General features: G+C 44.0%; 1 protein-coding gene across 1 annotated transcript; it reads right to left on the bottom strand.

The window, feature by feature from the left end:
* Positions 1 to 2,695: 2,695 nt before the first annotated feature.
* LOC144599935 (interleukin-8-like) lies at positions 2,696 to 5,969 on the bottom strand. Its single transcript, XM_078411205.1, has 4 exons — positions 5,847 to 5,969; positions 5,218 to 5,347; positions 5,020 to 5,099; positions 2,696 to 4,001 (listed from the first exon to the last, which is right to left on the bottom strand). The coding sequence occupies exons 1-4, from the start codon at positions 5,905 to 5,907 to the stop codon at positions 3,982 to 3,984; spliced, it is 291 nt and encodes a 96-aa protein (XP_078267331.1). The 5' UTR covers positions 5,908 to 5,969; the 3' UTR covers positions 2,696 to 3,981.
* Between the last annotated feature and the right edge of the window lie 11,386 nt (positions 5,970 to 17,355).

Genomic DNA, 17,355 nt, shown 5'->3' with positions numbered 1-17,355 from the left:
CGAGGTAAGAGATTAGAAAAAGTATTCCCCTACAACCCACCACCCACATAAATCAAGCTAAAGAACACTAAAACCATTCATTTAACAAACACTATTTAAACACAAAGAAGGAAAGGGCAGGCAGACTGTTGGTGAAGCAGCCATTGCTGGTGCCACCAGGTGGTGAAATTATATGCCTATCTCAGCTGTATGGATTGCAGATGAACTGGCTGATCCACAGTGTGCTGCAAGGTTTTAGACTTTTACTGGAGCAGGTTTTGCAGCAATTAATGTTCATTATGTTTACTATCCGTGAGTGTTGAAATATCAGCTTCAGGGCTTTCTGGAGCGGATTCAAGTTGCAGTTTCCAGATTTGTGAATTGCGGAGGCTGTAGTCATGTTTACTCCTCCCCCGAATTTGTGCAGGGGTGAGGAAAGTCCATTGTCAGGATGCAGCCCGTGTGTTTTATCCCATGTGAATTCCGGGAAATCAACCAGTTTCATACAGAATTGCAGAAGACAGTCAGTCTAACTGGTCTATAATTTCCTCTTTCTTTTGGCTTGTTCCCTTCTTAAACAGTAGAGTTACATTTGCGATTTTCCAGTCCTCTGGAACCAATCCTGGCTCCAGTGATTCTTGAAAGATCACTACTAATGCCTCTACAATCTCAACTGTTAACTCTTTCAGAACCCTAGGGTCCATCTGGTCTCAGTGACTTATCCACCTTCAGTCCTGTCCATGATACAGTCTCCTGCTCCTCGGATGTTGAGTTCAAGGGGCAATTTGGGTGAGTGATTAATAACATTTGCATTCTGTGAATTATTCATTAGAAAACCTACCTTTAATGGACTCATGCTATCCTCTTGCTGCCAGCTTTAGCCCTTTGCAGGAATTCCTGTTTTCCCGTTTGATGTTAATTGCAAAGTGGATCCTCCCAGCCTGTGATAAATTACAACAACAAGTGCATAAATCTTGGTGCCTGGAGGATGGGATTAACTTAATTTGACTTCATGGTCGATACAGACAGACTGAAGATCCTGTTCATGTGCTGCACTCTTCTATGTTCTCATTTATGTTTCTTGGTTAATACATAATTGTGTGACATTCTTGCTGATCTGTTCCCTGTATCTGTGTTGTAGTTGAATAACTAGGGAGTCCACTGCTGTTTACCCTGATGACCCACGACTGTTGTGCCAGGTTCAGTACAAACCACATCATGAAGTACGCGGATGACACAACAGTTGTTGGACTTATCCGGGCCGACAATGAACTGGCTTACATGGAAGAGGTGAAACAACTGGTGGACTGGTGCAACACGAACAATCTGGTCCTGAATGTCGACAAAACAAAGGAGATCATCGTTGACATCAGGAGAAATCAGCGCAGGCACACACCACTCCACATCAGTGACACCGCTGTGGAGTTAGTCTGTAGCACTAGGTTCCTGGGGGTGCAGATCACAGACAGTCTGACCTGGTCCCTAAACACTGCATCTCTAGTCAAGAGAGTCTAGCAGCGTTTGCACTTTCTGCGCCAGATGATAAGAGCACACCTCCCCCATCCCATCCTCACCACTTTCTACCAGAGGCACCACAGAGAGCATACTGACCAGCTGCACCTCTGTCTGGTCTGGGGACTGCAAAGCCTCAGACTGGAGGTCCGTGCAGAGTGGTGAAGATGGCTGTGAAAATCATCGAGACTTCACTTTCTTCCATCCAGGACATTGCACATAAATGCTGCTTGTCCAAGGCCAAAAAACATTATTAAAGACCCCACCCATCTCCATCATGGACTGTTCACCCTGCTGCCCTCTGGTCAAAGGTACTGCAGCATACAGAGCGGAACAGCCAGGTTCTGCAATAGCTTCTTCCCCTGAGCCATCAGACTCTTGAATTCACAATAATCTGCCGTCATTATTTTTATGTGTGAGTTACTTTTTTTTTAAAATCTATTTTTATTATTCGGTGTTACGTTGTGAGCCAGATGCAATGGAGTTTTTGTTCAAATATGCACTCGTCTAGTGTATAGTTTTTGAATACAATAAAGTTATATTCATTCACTGTTACCTATTAGAAGATCGGAAGGCTTGAGTTGGGCTATGGAATCTGAACATGAAACTGGTGAAGCAAGTTTCTATGTTCTAACCATTTTTTAATCTTTCTTAGTTAACGTAGCATTCAGTGACATTCTTTCTGATCTGTTCCCTGAATCGTGTAGCTGAATAAATGTCACTTGGCGCTTGTGAGAGTTCTAAACATTAACCATTCAGCGTTCTAATTTGTGGCCCATTCTACAATGAGATAAAGTAGCTTATTTGGTTGCTGGTACAATGCGATGAAACACTCTTGACGAGCCATACTAGGTGCTCCTGAAACCTTCAGAAAAATCATCCTTCAATCACATAATATTTAGAGCAAACACCCAGTTTGGTTGGATTCTCTGTACAATAACATTGGTGACCAAGTATCATTCTGTTAAAATCCTCTAAGGTCAATATTTTGTGTGAGACCCAATGCCTGTATAGTCCATTTGTGCTGTGTTGGGGGGGGGGGGAGTTAAATAAACAAATGAAACCCCATCAACACTGCAAGTTTGGCCCTGATCACATTGCTCTCCATTCCCCATTGTGATTTCATTGATCAAATATAGAAACACGGAACTATGTACTGACAATTCAGATGCGGAGACAACATATTTTTCATGGCAAATCTGGTTTATTGTATTTTTTCTTAAATACATTTAAAGAATGCTCGACAAATTCATTCACAAACAACTGTACAGATGTGTTGGTCAACTGAACCCAGTCACTGTAAGTTCGCGCAGTGCAAAAGATATATATTAATCATTGTACAGACATTAGACCTATTTAACATGTCATTTCCTCCAGTGATAATCAGACTATTACCAGCATTACCTTTTCAAAAGTAGGTATTTTACAAAATAATCACATCAGCAGAGAATTTTTTTTCTTGAAACTTTGGATAAATCCTAAAATCTGACATTTACAGTGGAAATATCAATGGTCCAGTTAAAATATCAATGGTCAAAAACACTGCTGTAAAACTACGCAACTGCTATTTGCAGCTTTTTGTTCCACAATTTAATACAAGAGTACGTTTGTTCAAACTGGAACAACCATTTTTGGTCAACGGTATTGCCGACAAAGTCCCACAATATGTGAACGGGATTTTTAATGAAGGAATGGGACAAAGCAAAATTAACTTTGGAAATGATAGAGATGATGTAACATTGCAACCTATCTTCAAGGAAAAGGTGGAATGTGTTCAGTTAATTGTTTCCATCATCACCATCCTAACTCAGAACATTTTAATGAGGTAACAAGTGATAATTCTACTATGTATATCAGCTAATTTATGTTCTCCCAATCCTGGACACTGAGTGGTATCAAATTTCTTTCATGCTCGTGCCATATTTATGACAAGCCCCCAGCTGGGGGTCATGAGAGATTGTAGTGGAGGGGGGGGGGCTGTGAACTGGGGGGGAAATGTTATCCCACAGTTCCTCTAGTCTTAATTTCAGGGGGGGCACAGTCCACAAGGTCATCATTGGCTTCCCTTGTGAACTGCAGTCATGTTGAACAATGCCTCCAGGGAATTCATTCAACTCAAGTTATTCTAAAAACATCACCTCCCACTTTCATAGCTGGTATTACATTTCAACAACTGGCATTCATCTCATTTCCACAGAGTGCACAAGTTCACAATCTACCTTAAATACCACAGATCTCAAAAGAAACTTTGGACTTGGCACAAAGTTAAGTTGTTTGCTCAGGCATAATTATGCACCGTGATGGGATGTAAACATGCCCTGTAACAGGGAGGAACCACAGATCATTCCCAGAAAACAATGAAGGGGAGACACTGGACGGAACCATTGGAAGGTGAATCACAATGTTAACTCCCATGGCTGAGCCTCCTTCATTCCCCGGCAGATACTCCAGGAGTGGAAGTGAATCTCTCAGATTGCAGCTTCATTTTGTTCACTTGTGTTGTTTGGCACCTGAAATGTAATTGAATAATTGCATTGTTAGCCACATTATTACAGCACACAGTGCTTCCTGCAACAGAACTCATGGAATTATCAAAGTGACTTTCCCTAAAAAGGAGCAGATTGCAATGACTTGGAACTTTGTAAGCAACTCATTGATACTGCAGTGTGCATTATCTAAAAGGGGCTGCACAATGTTCAATTCCATTTCTATGCCTCACCAAGTGACGCTGAGCAATTATATATCAAGACCATGACAGCATTCAGGCAAGGCTGTAAAGGTGCCAGGTAGCATTTGTGCCAACCATTGTCCCAGGCAATTTTATTAGCTACCATCTTTACCTGGCTGGTTCAACAAGTCCATGAATTACCTCCTGACATCTATTTATCATCATTTTCACTATCCACAAGGCACAAATCAGAAGTGTGAAAAATACTCCCATTTGCCTGGATCAGTGTAGCTCGAACACCACAAAGCTGGAGACCATCCAAGCAAAGCATTGTGCTCGATTGGCACCCTATCGAGTCATGCCCACAACTCCCTATGTTCCATGTTGCAGCCTATGATGAAGATAACTATTAAATATTTCATTTTTTAATATCCCTGTTTTGAACAGAAGACATCCTTCAATGTCTGGTCTCAGCTGGGTTCCAAAACATGTGACAACCGGTCTCAACAATGTGGACAGCGACCATAAAACCAGCCAGCACGGCCGGTGGCTTTCCAGGGTCCCAACCTCTGCTTCTGGGAACATTAATAATGAAAGTGGGTAAGAGGATTTGGGGCTTCGCTCTGTGCCACATGTAGTCAAATCGATTGTTGACATTCCAGATTTTACTGCCCCCACGTGTTTGTAAGGTACTTGAGTAAAATAGCCCAAAGTGTCAAATGTTAGTGGGATTGTTTAGCAGGGAGGAGCACACAGTGAGTGCCCTCTAATACGGTGGTCTGCGCTCGCATGGCAAAATAAACCACGGCATCTACATTTATTCACAGAAGTCTGAATTCTGGCAAACACAAAACACTGACCTTTGTTGGCAGTTATAAGCACCTCCAACCACTTGGCTTCAGGATCCACACACACTTTCTTGCCATTTTTCCGCGTGACACTGCAAGGAGAAGGTGACATTCAAGATATGATTCACAGAAACTCCAATGGCTCTTTTTAAATTACAACTTGAAATCCGGGAGTAAGGTTGAAGTTGGCGCGATGACTCATTTACTCACATTATCTCTGCGTTCTCACAGTGAGATCCTCTGGGGATATATTTCAGGCTCCGGATGGCATTTCGAGCGATAACTTCAGATCTGGTCCCAGTGCACCGGCACCGTCCATTTGCTCCTAGGATCGGAAAACCTGAGGAAAGATTACATTCACTCAGATTTAATCGTGGAATCGAGGGGAGCAAAGCTTGCAAAACTTTCTGGTACTTTCTGCAGCTCTTTTGTGTAATTAATGCATGGCCCAGAGAGATATATTGGATGTTTGCACAAACTCCTTCACTAAAGTTGCGAGTTTCACTGAGAAGCTCAAACACAAAGACAAAACAGCAGCTACAGCTACAATGAAAACATTGTAACTATGGTTTGAACAGGTTACTGGTGCATTTCGTTCTACGTTTGCAGTCAGGCTGCTGGATCAGTTTTATATTAATACGGATAGTTTTGATTTCAATTAAAAGATTTTAAAGATCTCTCATACACAACAGTGTTACATTGTAAAGAGCATTTAACACACTTGGAAGTTTAATTGCATTGCACATTGAAAACAGCACATGAACCAGGGAATCATATACTCATACTATGTGCTACAGGACATTAAGAAATAAACCGCAGGTACAGACATCTCAACATACCCTGTGCAGCGATGGCACACAGAAGGAGGATGAGGATGGTCACACTGGCTGTTCTGTCCATCTTCCACTTTGTGCCGCTGATGAGATGTCTGCTGAAAGATCTTCTGGCAAACGCAGTAGCTCTCTGCTGAATCAAGTTCTGCTGCAGAGGACCAGTCAGCTCCTATTTATGGGGATTCACTTCTCTCATTTGCATCCTCTTCTGCAGTGGAAGTTGGCAAACTCTCTGAGGGAATTTCCCTCCATGCTGGCCACACGGTGGAGTTTAAACCTGTGATTTCCAGGAAATAGCTGTCCCTTTCACAGTCTGCTCATTACAGTGCTTCCATGCTACAAGTTTTCATATTATGCACAGACACATATATAGTTTCAACATTGCATACAATCCCCACTTTCAGTGAAATGTCAGCATGCAGTGCCTCATCTCTACTCTCTGAAAACCCTGAAGCAAGCCCCAGCTAACGGATTATGCTAACATGAGGGTGGGGTTGAAAAAAGTGTCAAGGACAAGTAGTCAGCCAATGGACTGTGAAGTTTTGGGATTTATTTCTATAAATATGAAGAGCGTAACTTAAGTTAAACGAGGGCCTCTGGACAATTTAAGCTGGTGAATTAATAACAACAAACAAAGAAATGAAAGATAAATTTACCAAATGTTTTGCATCAGTTTTCACCATGAAAAACTAGACGGGCTAATTTCAAATAACAAGGTGAGAGTTCACAAATCACCAAAATCCGATGTTCTGCACACTAGGATTTTAAAGAGTGGCTGCAGATATAATGGTTTAAAATGTTCATAAAATGTTCATAACTCACTAAACCCCAGGAAGGTACCAGAAAATTGACAAACAGTGTGACTCCCAGTGTTGTTATTCAAAACAGAATTAAGGCAAAAAGAGGGAGTAACAAGTTAGTTAGTTTAACAGCTATTTAAACGTCATTTAAACGTAGTCAACATAGTTTTTTGACAGATAAATTATGTTTGAGAAATTTGCTCCAATTCATTGAGGATGGAACAGGGAGAGTTTGGAGAGGGGACTGTAGATGTAGACAATGGACAATAGGTGCAGGAGGAGGCCATTCGGCCCTTCGAGCCAGCACCGCCATTCAATGTGATCATGGCTGATCATTCTCAATCAGTACCACGTTCCTGCCTTCTCCCCATACCCCCTGACCCCGCTATCCTTGAGCTCTTTCCAGCTCTCTCTTGAATGCATTCAGAGAATTGGCCTCCACTGCCTTCTGTAATGTATTTAGATTTCCAAAAGGCATTTAACAAGATACAACTTTGGAAGTTGGTGCATTAACTAAAAGCCATGTAAACAGAGGAAGTGCGTTAGAATAGATTGAAAACTTAATGTGTCATGGAAAATAGAGAATTGGAAATAAAAGGGTACTTGCCAATGACACAAAGGTAAGTTTAGTTTGGCATATTGTTATTGTCACGTATACTGAGACACAGTGAAAAACTTTATTTTGTGTGTTATCTGGACAAATCACACCATATCGTCATCATATCATACATATCATCATATCATACATCAGGCAGTGCAAACCCTGTGCAGTAACGGATAAGAGTTGTCGTGGTAGTGGAGCTGCTTAACGCTGGCTTCACTGCTAATCTGCTTTCTGCTGAAGAATCCTCTGCTCACTGCAGCAACTGTGTCTGTCTCTGCCTCCGTCCCTCTCTGTAGTTTGATGTTGAAAGATTGCCAACTTCATTCCATTGGCTGAATGATTTTGATAGCATCTTATCAGTGTTCCGCCCCCCTGGCTGGGCATCTTGCTGTCTGCGGCAGTCAGACGTGCTGGGATGTTGCAGCCTTCACTGATACCGGCCGGGATTGTTTAACTTAACGCTGCAGACTTGGACTTCACCAGGGAACGGATCTCACGGTTTATCTACGGTTTCCCGTTGGGGGACACTCATCTTGTCTTCTTTAGCATGCATCCTTCGACCGACAGTCAGAGCTGCTGAGAGGTTGCAGTAATTACTGATATCTGCAGCTCTCCCACTTTGCCATGATGTTCTGCAACTGGAGGTGCCCAAAACACACTTAAATACTCTGACAACTTAAAAAAATGATTCCGGAAATCTAAAGCGAAAACAGAAAAAGCAGGATATATTCAGCAGATCAGCAATGCTCTGTGTTGTTTAAACTGACGATGGTAGATTCTGGGACATATTCTTCATGTCAAGGATCATGTGTGGCAGGATATCACGAATCACTGATCTTATCTATCAACATGGCCGGAATAAAGCCCATTTACAGAAATACTTGGTTAGCTGAATAAGCTACATCCTCAGTTGAACAGTATTAAAGCTGCTGTCGAGCTTGAATGCACGTGAAGAAAATAAAAGCATGCAAGTATTAATATGAAATGAAATAAACAGTTAAGATTTTAAAATTAGACACAAAATGCTGGAGTAACTCAGCGGGACAGGCAGCATCTCTGGAGAGAAAGAATGGGTGACGTTTCGGGTCAAGACCCTTCTTTAGACATGTCAGGGGAGGGGGCGGGACAGAGATAGAATGTAGTCGGAGACAGTAAGACTGGTGGGAGAACTGGGAAGGGGGAGGGGTTGGAGGAGGTGGGAAAGCAAGGGCTATTTGAAGTTAGAGGTCAATGTTCATACCACTGGGGTGTAAGCTACCCAAGCTAAATATGAGGTGCTGTTCTTCCAATTTGCGAAATATCCCTTGCTTTCCCTCTATCTACATCCCCCCCATTCCCAGTTCTCCCACCAGTCTTACTGTCTCCAACTACATTCTATCTCTGTCCTGCCCACTCCCCTGCCATCAGTCTGAAGAAGGGTCTCGACCCGAAACGTCACCCATTCCTTCTCTCCAGAGATGCTGCCTGTCCCTCTGAGTTACTCCAGCATTTTGTGTCTACCTTCGATTTAAACCAGCATCTGCAGTTCTTTCCTTCCTAAGATTTTAAAATTTCTATTTTTTCATTAATTGACAAAAGAAGAACATTTAAAACAGCTGTATGCGCTTGAAACAATTCAATGCATTTGATTAATCACTGATAAAATAAACTCAATCTTATCTCAGACCGGGTGGTGCCACCAGCTTGTCAACAGTCTGTCTGTCCTTTTTTCTTTTTTGTTATTTTTAATATGTGTTAAAAGTATGTTTTAGTGTTTCGTGTTTGTTTTATGTGTGGGGGGGAGGGGGTTGGGGGAAACACTTTTCAATCTCTAACCTTGACGGAGATGCAACTTTTTTCCGTATCGTATCTCCGTCCTCACTGTGGCCTAACTACGTAGAGTTGGGAGCCTTTCCTGGAGACCGACCCGGCGCTCCAAGCCGCAGGAGTCTGTGGGACTTTAACATCACGGAGCTTGCAATCCCTTTGCCAGGGATTGAAGCTTGAACCGCGTGGCCTGTGGACTTTAACATCGTGAAGCCAGCGGTCTATGGTAAGCAGAGGCCGATTCGGGAGCTCCATGCAGCAGAGAGTTTCAATTGCCCCGACGCGGGAGTTTCGCTCACCCCGACGGAGGCTTCATCGTCGGCTGCGGGGGCTTTGATCGCCCCGACTGCGGATGGTTTGACTGCCCCGACCGTGGGAGAACAAAGAGGAGGAAGGTTGAACTTTATTGCCTTCCATCACAGTGACGAATGTGGAATCCACTGTGATGGATGTTTATGTTAACTTTTATGTGGTTGTGTGTCTTGTTGCTTTTCACTTAGTATGGCTGTATGGTAACTCACATTTCACTGTACCTTAACTGGTACATGTGACAATGAACTGACCTTGAAACCTTGAAGTAATTGTGAATCTTTGGAGAATTCTAACCCAGAGAGCTGTGCTGTCTGAGTTATTAATAAGTATATTCAAGGCCAAGATCTTATCCTTGATTCTGAGGGAATCAGGGTTTTTTTTGATTTGGCAGCAAAGTGGTGCTGAGTCCAGATATCAGATTGCCATTGATCCTACTGCTGAACAGGGTAGGTTTGAAGTGCTATGTGGCTACTCCCACTGCCAACTCTTGTAACTTTATGGAATGGAGCTCTAAACCTCATTATATAAAGTGAATTTTCAAACTGATGATCCCACTGATCACAGATAAATATATCTTCATCGCTGTGGATTAGTATATTATTCTTTCTTTATAGGAAAAGTTCTCAGCAATGGTAACCTTAAAATAATGTGGTTTGCTGTAAATACAAGGTGTTTGGGACTGTGTCATGTAGGAGAAGGTTTCCTAATTCTGCTGCCTTACTGAGAGCAAGGGTGATATAAATGAAATTCATAATATAGACAAATCCTTTCCACAATCGGGAACAACTGTCTTTCAACTTCACATCTTTCAAATTCTAGTCATCTGCTGTTTGAAGGGTACCTTCATTCAAATCATTGAGTTACAAAGAATAAATCACTGCATTGATGTACAGAATGTTTCCCTGAAAGGAAAAGGACAAAATAAACACAGTGACCAGATAGTTTCATGATGGCTTTTTATTCAACTTCACATTGACATGAGGCAAAACCATAACAGTTCTTTGTGAATTATTACAAGGCAGGATTAATTGTACATTGGATCATATTTCTCCAGATGAAGTTTCAGATTGGTTGCACAGTAACTCAGTTCCACATTTTGCCCACAGGACACAAATATTTTACAGACTTTGCTCTGATCGTGGGGATTACACTAAATAGGAAGTAACCACTGGGTTGAAACACGTGATTTACAAGAAATGTAACATGCTCTAACTTGCTGCAACATTTGGGTATCTTAACTGCATCTTTACACGTTAGTAAGTATCATGTTTAGATTGTAAGAAGTTGCAAGATAACACTGGAGTAGCACCCTGCCACTCCAATGCAGAACAGACAAACAGTGGCGCTCACAGGGATGAGGGCAGGAGGTTTAAAATGGACCACACTTCCCACAGGTATGTCTGCAGAAAGAGATGATGCAGGCCCTCTAGAATTAACCGCATTTACCCTCTGTGGATGCCTAAACTCCAAAGATGGAGCAAATATCCAGTCCCATCATAACCTGCACAGATAACAATGGAATACACTGCAAACACTCTGCAAGCCAGGCAGCATCTGTGGAGAGTGAAATGGTCCCCCACAGGACCAGAGACTTTAGGTGTCAGCATGAGTCACCAGCTAAACAACACCACAGTACACAAGGCCAAAGCTACAGTCTTTAAAGCAGGGGTTCCCAACCTTTGTCGTCCCGTTTACCCCTGGCAACTTTTCAAAAGTAAATTTACCCCCACCCTGTTACCCCACCCTGTTTAGTTCAGTAATTTAAGTTTACACTTCTACCATAATAAAGCAACCGACAAAGGGGAAATTTAAAAACACTGTTTTTTACATTATCATTTTGTTCAAATTTACCCCCTGGGCAGGCGAAATTTAACCCATGGGGTAAATTTACCCCAGGTTGGGAACCCTTGCTTTAAAGCTTCAATTATGTTTTTACCCCCTGGAACTTTTCAAACTTCCCCCCACTATGCACATTAGATTCATACATGGGAAATGGGATATTGATATCCATTGGATTTACATGTGAATGTTAATGTTCACAGCACTCTATGGAGTGCAGGTGAATTGACCAATTTACGATGTTCTGTAAGTTTTGATAACTCTTGTTGCAGTTTTACTGGAGCAGATTCTACAGCAAGTGATGTTCATTAAGTTCACCGCCGGAGAGTGATGAAATAGCAGCTTCAGGGCTTTCTGGAGCAGATCCAAGTTTCAATTTCCTGATTTGTGAAGGGCGAAGGCTGCGATCTCATCGACTCCTCCCCCCCGGGTGTGTACAGGGGTGAGGGAAGTCCACTGTCAGGATGAAGCCCGTGTGTTTCATCCCATGTGAATTCCAGGAAATCAGCCTGTTTCATACAGTATGTATTTTTACTGACCAAAAGCTGCCTTTGCTTCTGTCTGTAATCATTGGCAATTAATTACATCATATTTATAATTATTTATAATAAGAAACTTCCTCGATTCAAATCGTCAAACCTTTCCATGTTTAATGTAACTCAATGCAATCAATGACCTTGTGGCATTTCTGCTGAAAATCATGCATTTTCTTGATGCAGACTGATGATTTTTTTTGACACAGAGATATGTTTAACCAGAGCTTTTCTTTAGGATAATATGAAGGTGAGGGAGAAGTATATCACTGGCCTGTATCTGCATCGTGGTAAAGAGGGGATTATATTAACACATTAATGAACTGATATTCAGTACTGTTGCTCCACAGCCCACTCTATGCTGAAAGGCAGTAACAAGCAACCAGCAATGACCAGGAACATACTGTCCATGGTCTGTTTCATCTCTGTAGTCACTTTGCTCTTCATCATCAGAGAGGGTTAAGAAGGGTAGAAAGAAAGATAAAGATAATAATATAGACCTCTCCCAGACCAACATCCCCACTGTTGATTCTCCATTTGCACTCAGTCACTTGGTCACCTAATGTACACACCTGACGCCAATCTCCCAAATGGGCACCTAATTTCCCATTTTACATATCAATAAGCAGTTAAGAGAATGTCCGGATTAGAAGCCAGTCTCCCTGGGCCACCACTGCAAAGAAAACCAATTAGATTCATAGAGTAATAGAGTGATACAGAGTGGAAACAGCCCGTTTGGCTCAACTTGCCCACACCGGCCAATATGTCAAAGCTACACTCGTCCCAACTGCCTGCGCTTGGTCAATATCCCTCCAAACTTGTCCTATCCATGTACCTGTCTAATTGTTTCTTAAACGTTGGGAAAGTCCCAGCCTCAACTACCTCCTCTGGCATCTCCTCTGGCAGCTTCTCTACCTGATCGACTGTGAAGTTTGTCCCACATCTGAAATCTTGATCTTCGTACAAACTTTTCTTCAGCAAACCAAAGGTTGACTGAAAGAATCAGGGGCTGAGGGATGAACTGATAGAAGTATACACATTTATGAGTGGCATAAAAAGAGTAGATAGTCAGAACCATTTTCATTGTGTGGAAAGGTCAAAGACTAGAGTTATAAGGTCAGAGAGGAAAGATTTAATGGAAGATAGACACAAAATGATGGAGTAACTCTGTGGGACAGGTAACATCTTTGGAGAGAAGGAATGGGTGACGTTTCGGGTGAACACCCTCATTTAATGGAGCTGAGCAGGACAGGTTTTTCATAGAGAATGATGGGTGCCTGGAATATGCTGCATGAGGTGATAGTGGAGACATATATGATAGTGGCATTTAAGAGGCTCTTCGAGAGGCGTGTGGATATGCAGGGAATTGAGGGATATGGATCACCTGTGGGCAGAGGTGAAGGGATTAACGGCATCATATGTAGCAGAGACATGTTTAACTGAAGAACCTCTTCCTGTGTTGTACTGTTATATATTCTATGGTGCCTTAAGGGCAATGGTGAATTGCATCCGTGACCCCCAGCTTGGGCAAAAGGTGGCTCGTGAGGTATGGGAATTGGACCAGGAATCACCAGCTAAATCCACACCACAGTACACAAGGCCAAAGTTATTATCGATATAGGGAGGGGGGGGGGGGGGGAGGGGGAGGGGGAGGGGGAAGTGTGGGGGTGGGGAGGGAGGGGGTGGAGGAGAGGGGAGGAAGGGAGGGGAAGGGGGAGGAGGGGGGTGGGGGGTGGGGGGTGGGGGACAGAGGGGGGTGGAGGAGGCGAGATAGGGGGGAGGGGGAAGGAGGGGAGGGAGGGGGAGGAAAGGGGGTGGAGGGAGGGGGAGGAGAGGGAGGAGAGGGGAGGGGAGAGTGGGGGGGAGAGGGGAGTGGGGGAGGAGGGAGTGGGGGAGGAGCGGGTGGTGCACCAATGCAGGAGAGGCAACCCTAGTGGGGAGGGTGGAGAGAGGGAGGGGGGAGGGAGGGAGAGGGGGCTGGAGGGAGACAGAGGGGAGGGGGAGGGAGGGAGGGAGGGAGGGAGGGAGGGAGGGAGGGAGGGAGGGAGGGAGGGAGGGAGGGAGGGAGGGAGGGAGGGAGGGAGGGAGGGAGGGAGGGAGGGAGGGAGGGAGGGAGGGAGGGAGGGAGGGAGGGAGGGAGGGAGGGAGGGAGGGAGGGAGGGAGGGAGGGAGGGAGGGAGGGAGGGAGGGAGGGAGGGAGGGAGGGAGGGAGGGAGGGAGGGAGGGAGGGAGGGGGAGGAAGTAGGAAGAGGGAGGGGGTCGAGGGGGAGGGGGTGAGGGAGATGGGGGAGGGAGGGGAGGGAGGATGGGGGGAGAGGGGAGGGGGGAGTGGGGGAGGAGGGAGGGCAATGCAGGAGTGGTTTGGGCCCAACGGGTCCACTTGGTCTGGTAGTCTATTAAATCTTCACTCACCTTTTGACACCCTGGAACTTATTCAACCCTCTCCTATTATGTCCACTGGACCCATACCAGGGAAACAGAATATTACTATCCATAGAAATTAAAGGTTTCAAAGGTTTCAAAGGTCTTTTATTGTCACGTGTACCAATTAAGATACATAAAAGTTAACCTAGACATCCACCACAGTGGATTCCCCACATTCCTCACTGTGATGGAACGCAAAAAAGTCCAATCATTTGCCTCTTTATTTTCCCGCGGTCGGGGCAGTCGAACCATCCATCAACGGCAGTCAAAGCCCCCACGTCGGGGCGATCGAAACTCCCACGTCAGGGCAGGCAAAACTCCCGCGTCGGGGTGGTCAAAACTCCCGTAGCTTGGAGCTCCTGAAGTCAGTCTCTGACCAGAGATCATAGGCTCCATGATGTTGTCCGCAAGCACCCACGGTTGGAGCTCCTTGCAAAGGGATCGCGGGCTCCCCGATGGTAAGTCCACAGGTGACCGTGGTGAAGCTCTCCAGCAAAGGCCACCAACTCCTCGATGTTAGGCCGCAGTGCAGACAGAGATACGATATGGAAAAAATCGCATCTCCATCGAGGTAAGAGATTAGAAAAAGTATCCCCCAACAACCCACCACCCACATAAATCAAGCTAAAGAACACTAAAATCATTCATTTAACACACACTATTTAAACACAAAGAAGGAAAGGGCAGGCACACTGTTGGTGAAGCAGCCATTGCTGGTGCCACCAGGTGGTGAAATTATATGCCTATCTCAGCTGTATGGATTGCAGATGAACTGGCTGATCCACAGTGTGCAGCAAGGTTTTAGACTTTTACTGGAGCAGTTTTTGCAGCAATTAATGTTCATTATGTTTACTATCCGTGAGTGTTGAATTATCAGCTTCAGGGCTTTCTGGAGTGGATTCAAGTTGCAGTTTCCAGATTTGTGAATTGCGGAGGCTGTAGTCATGTTTACTCCTCCCCTCGAATTTGTGCAGGGGTGAGGAAAGTCCATTGTCAGGATGCAGCCTGTGTGTTTCATCCCATGTGAATTCCGGGAAATCAACCAGTTTCATACAGAATTGCAGAAGACAGTCAGTCTAACTGGTCTATAATTTCCTCTTTCTTTTGGCTTGTTCCCTTCTTAAACAGTAGAGTTACATTTGCGATTTTCCAGTCCTCTGGAACCAATCCTGGCTCCAGTGATTCTTGAAAGATCACTACTAATGCCTCTACAATCTCAACTGTTAACTCTTTCAGAACCCTAGGGTCCATCTGGTCTCAGTGACTTATCCACCTTCAGTCCGGTCCATGATACAGTCTCCTGCTCCCCGTATGTTGAGTTCAAGGGGCAATTTGAATGAGTGATTAATAACATTTGCATTCTGTGAATTATTAATTAGAAAACCTACATTTAATGGACATGCTCTCCTCTTGCTGGCAGCTTTAGCCCTTTGCAGGAATTCCTGTTTTCCCCTTTGATGTTAATTGCAAAGTGGATCCTCCCAGCCTGTGATAAATTACAAAAACAAGTGCATAAATCTTGGTGCCTGGAGGATGGGATTAACTTAATTTGACTTCATGGTCGATACAGACAGACTGAAGATCCTGTTCATGTGCTGCACTCTTCTATGTTCTCATTTGTGTTTCTTGATTAATACATAATTGTGTGACATTCTTGCTGATCTGTTCCCTGTATCTGTGTTGCAGTTGAATAACTAGCGACTCCCCTGCTATTTACCCTGATGACCCACGACTGTTGTGCCAGGTTCAGTACAAACCACATCATGAAGTACGCGGATGATACAACAGTTGTTGGACTTATCAGGGCTGACAATGAACTGGCTTACATGGAGGAGGTGAAACAAATGGTGGACTGGTGCAACACGAACAATCTGGTCCTGAATGTCGACAAAACAAAGGAGATCATCGTTGACTTCAGGAGAAATCGGCGCAGGCACACACCACTCCACATCAGTGACACCGCTGTGGAGTTAGTCTGTAGCACTAGGTTCCTGGGGGTGCAGATCACAGACAGTCTGACCTGGTCCCTAAACACTGCATCTCTAGTCAAGAGAGTCTACCAGCGTGTGCACTTTCTGCACCGGATGAGAAGAGCACACCTCCCCCATCCCATCCTCACCACTTTCTACAGAGGCACCACAGAGAGCATACTGACCAGCTGCACCTCTGTCTGGTCTGGAGACTGCAAAGCCTCAGACTGGAGGGCCGTGCAGAGAATGGTGAAGACGGCTGTGAAAATCATCGGGGCTTCACTTTCTTCCATCCAGGACATTGCACACAAATGCTGCCTGACCAAGGCCAAGGGCAACAACATTATTATAGACCCCACCCATCTCCATCATGGACTGTTCACCCTGCTGCCCTCTGGTCAAAGGTACTGCAGCATACAGAGCGGAACAGCCAGGTTCTGCAATAGCTTCTTCCCCTGAGCCATCAGACTCTTGAATTCACAATAATCTGCCGTCATTATTTTTATGTGTGAGTTACTTTTTTAAAAAAATCTATTTTTATTATTTGGTGTTACGTTGTGAGCCAGATGCAATGGAGTTTTTGTTCAAATATGCACTCGTCTGGTGTATAGTTTTTGAATGACAATAAAGTTATATTCATTCACTGTTACCTATTAGAAGATCGGAAGGCTTGAGTTGGGCTATGGAATCTGAACATGAAACTGGTGAAACAAGTTTCTATGTTCTAACCATTTTTTAATCTTTCTTAGTTAACGTAGCATTCAGTGACATTCTTTCTGATCTGTTCCCTGAATCGTGTAGCTGAATAAATGTCACTTGGCACTTGTGAGAGTTCTAAACATTAACCATTCAGCGTTCTAATTTGTGGCCCATTCTACAATGAGATAAAGTAGCTTATTTGGTTGCTGGTACAATGCAATGAAACACTCTTGACGAGCCATACTAGGTGCTCCTGAAACCTTCAGAAAAATCATCCTTCAATCACATAATATTTAGAGCAAACACCCAGTTTGGTTGGATTCTCTGTACAATAACATTGGTGACCAAGTATCATTCTGTTAAAATCCTCTAAGGTCAATATTTTGTATGAGCCCCAATACCTGTATAGTCCATTTGTGCTGTGTTGGGGGGGGGGAGTTAAATAAACAAATGAAACCCCATCAACACTGCAAGTTTGGCCCTGTTCACATTGCTCTCCATTCCCCATTGTGATTTCATTGATCAAAT

The sequence above is a fragment of the Rhinoraja longicauda genome, chromosome 1, assembly GCF_053455715.1.
Source record: "Rhinoraja longicauda isolate Sanriku21f chromosome 1, sRhiLon1.1, whole genome shotgun sequence".
In the NCBI taxonomy this organism is placed as follows: Eukaryota; Metazoa; Chordata; class Chondrichthyes; order Rajiformes; family Arhynchobatidae; genus Rhinoraja; species Rhinoraja longicauda.
This window is presented reverse-complemented; position numbering and strand designations above follow the sequence as displayed.